The sequence below is a fragment of the Pteropus alecto genome, unplaced genomic scaffold (genome assembly GCF_000325575.1).
Source record: "Pteropus alecto unplaced genomic scaffold, ASM32557v1 scaffold71, whole genome shotgun sequence".
Classification (NCBI taxonomy): Eukaryota; Metazoa; Chordata; class Mammalia; order Chiroptera; family Pteropodidae; genus Pteropus; species Pteropus alecto.
The window spans coordinates 1,200,465-1,202,894 of record NW_006433024.1 but is presented as its reverse complement, the minus strand read 5'-3'; the positions used below and the strand labels follow the sequence as shown (position 1 = coordinate 1,202,894).

General features: G+C 46.4%; 1 protein-coding gene and 1 pseudogene across 7 annotated transcripts in view; both read right to left on the bottom strand.

Moving 5' to 3' along the window:
* The window catches only part of NAV2 (neuron navigator 2), a 369,408-nt gene that overhangs the window by 113,843 nt on the left and 253,135 nt on the right, over positions 1–2,430 (bottom strand). For all 7 annotated transcript variants that reach the window (XM_025044097.1, XM_025044092.1, XM_006907971.3 and 4 more), the window contains one exon: positions 285–407. In XM_025044097.1, the coding sequence (XP_024899865.1) occupies positions 285–407 (123 nt within the window). The remainder of the gene's footprint in view (positions 1–284; positions 408–2,430) is intronic.
* Positions 2,264–2,382, bottom strand: LOC112476715 (annotated as a pseudogene).

Genomic DNA, 2,430 nt, shown 5'->3' with positions numbered 1-2,430 from the left:
TGCAGGAACAGCAGTCAAAACAACAACAAAAACTACTGGAGCCTGAACTCCCCATGTTCTTGCTCTCAGAAGCACCGCCCTACCCAGAAGCAGGGCTTAAGAACCTATCAGCAGCCCTCTCCTACCTGCTGTGCCGGCTACTAACCCCAGACACAGCTTCAAGGGCTCCCAATCTCTGCGTGGTTAAAGCAGCACCCATCCACTCTCTTTATCACCACACTCATTTTTTAGGCCATGCTGGAATGACCTCCACATCTAGCCAATCCCAAGTGGAGGAAGCTTACCTGTCGGCGTCTCCAAGGCCCAGAGAGGTATTTCTTTGCAGGGTCTCCCGCACCACAGCCATCCCATCAGGGAGCCGGTTCAAGCGCCGGGTATAGAGGCCAAGTCCGCCATCGGTCATGTATCTTTAAAAGGAGAAAAGGACAATGAAAATGTATGGTCAAAAGTAAGTTGTGGACCATCTTGTGGTTCTAATCCAGCATCCCTGCATAGCCATAATGTGTTCTAAAGCAGGGGTCCCCAAGCCCCTGGGCTGAGGACCGGTACTAGTCCGTGGCCTCTCAGGAACAGGGCCACACGTCAGGAGGTGAGTGGCGGGCGAGCAAGCGAAGCTTCATCTGTATTTTCAACCGCTCCCCAGCGCTAGGATCGCCATCTCAGCTCTACCTCAGATCAGGCATTAGATTTTCACAGGAGCACCGGTCCCTGGTGCCAAAAAGGTTGGTGCTGCTGTAAAGGAAAGGAACTTCCCGGAGGCTGTGTCACGGATCAGAGCCCAGGGCTAACTCTGCCACTGATTCAACTCAGAGGATCACCAGCTTGCTAGCAAAAACAGAACTCAGCTTAATTAACCCAAACTCACAGGAATCTATGAAGCAGAAGGGAACTAGTGAATAAAATTAACTGTCAGATGTATTTATGACATTCTTTCTAATGTCAGCAATTATACAAACAGGTGTTTCACCTAACTAATGTGAATGGAATTGACAAGTCATTAGCAAATCATAGGGGGAAACAGTACAGAACGGGGCGGTGGCAGAAGTAGGCGAGCTTTTGAGAGAGGCAGAAAGAAAAGTAGAGGATAAAAGAGCCACCTTTGCTATCACTTCTCTGGGTCCTGGGGTTTTCATCTAAACTATGGGACTGTTAGAACCTTTCTGCATCACAAGGCGAGCATGAGAATCATGAGAATCATGAGACAAGGCATAAGAAAGTGCTCCGCAATTTGTACTAGACCATATACATCAATGACATTCTTAGGGTTATCATCACGTTGAAATATCTACAACGGTAAATTTTACCTTTGATCTCGATGTCTTAGGCGAGTTGTCACGACACTCTAAATAACATTAATGCTAATTTACTCTTTTCCAGATCTCTTGGTGATGCTACAAAGCTATCTTCTGATGAAACTAGTGTTGTCCTGGGAAGGTGGTGAGGCCAGGGGCGAGTGGTGGGTGGTGATCCCTGGAACTGACTATCCACAAACCAGACCAGTTCCTGCGATCTCATCCCTCAGAAAGAAGGAGGTAGTTCAGGTCCAAAGCAGCTTTACCTCGCCTACCTTGGCTCTTTCACACCCCCCATAAAGGAGATTGCCGTATCAATACTCCCATCCTCAGAGAACAGGAAGCAAAGTAAAACTTGGGCAGAGCAAGAAATCAAAGTCAAATCCCTTTAACTCCTACATGGGCCCTGTGAGACAGACTCAAAAGGTGTCTGAAAATGTGTTTTACATTTCAGGTCAAGCAACATGTAGTAGAAGGACCCATGAGTAGCTTATTCTCCTGAAACAGTCAGCTGAACTACCTCATGGAATATTTCACAGTGTTTAAAATTTTAGCTTTAGAATACATGGTGTGGATCCTGAAGGTTCGCGATCCTTGTGTTTTTTCCATTTCTAGTTTGGAACGTTTTAGGGATATAATCTCAGGGGAAAAAAATGAAATTATAAGATGCTGTGGAAGTTGCACAGGACCAGTAAGTTCAAGTTAGGGACAGAGAAGAAAGTTCTCACAGAAGCCATCTTGAGTAAGAAGAAGCTTCTACTATGAGTCAAAACTACCTTCCCGAGGAGCAGCTTCCAGGACACCACATCTGAGTCAAACCTCTCTGATGTCCCCTCCCCTCACCCCCTTTTACGACATTAATGACCACAATGCCAACATGGTGGAAACTGTTGGAGTCAGTCAAGCCAATGGTTGGTGGTGGGTGTACTAACAAAATAACAGCGGAACAGCTGCTTTTTCTTTTTTTTTAATACCTACAGCACCTGGTCTTCCTAGGTGGTCTCCTATCCAAGTACTAGCCAGGCTCAACCCTGCTTAGCTTCCGAGATCTGAAAAGATTGGCCGTGTTCCGGGCGGCATGGCCGTGAAATGGACTGCATTTTTCACCCAATCGTACCATTTTAAAAACATAAAACAC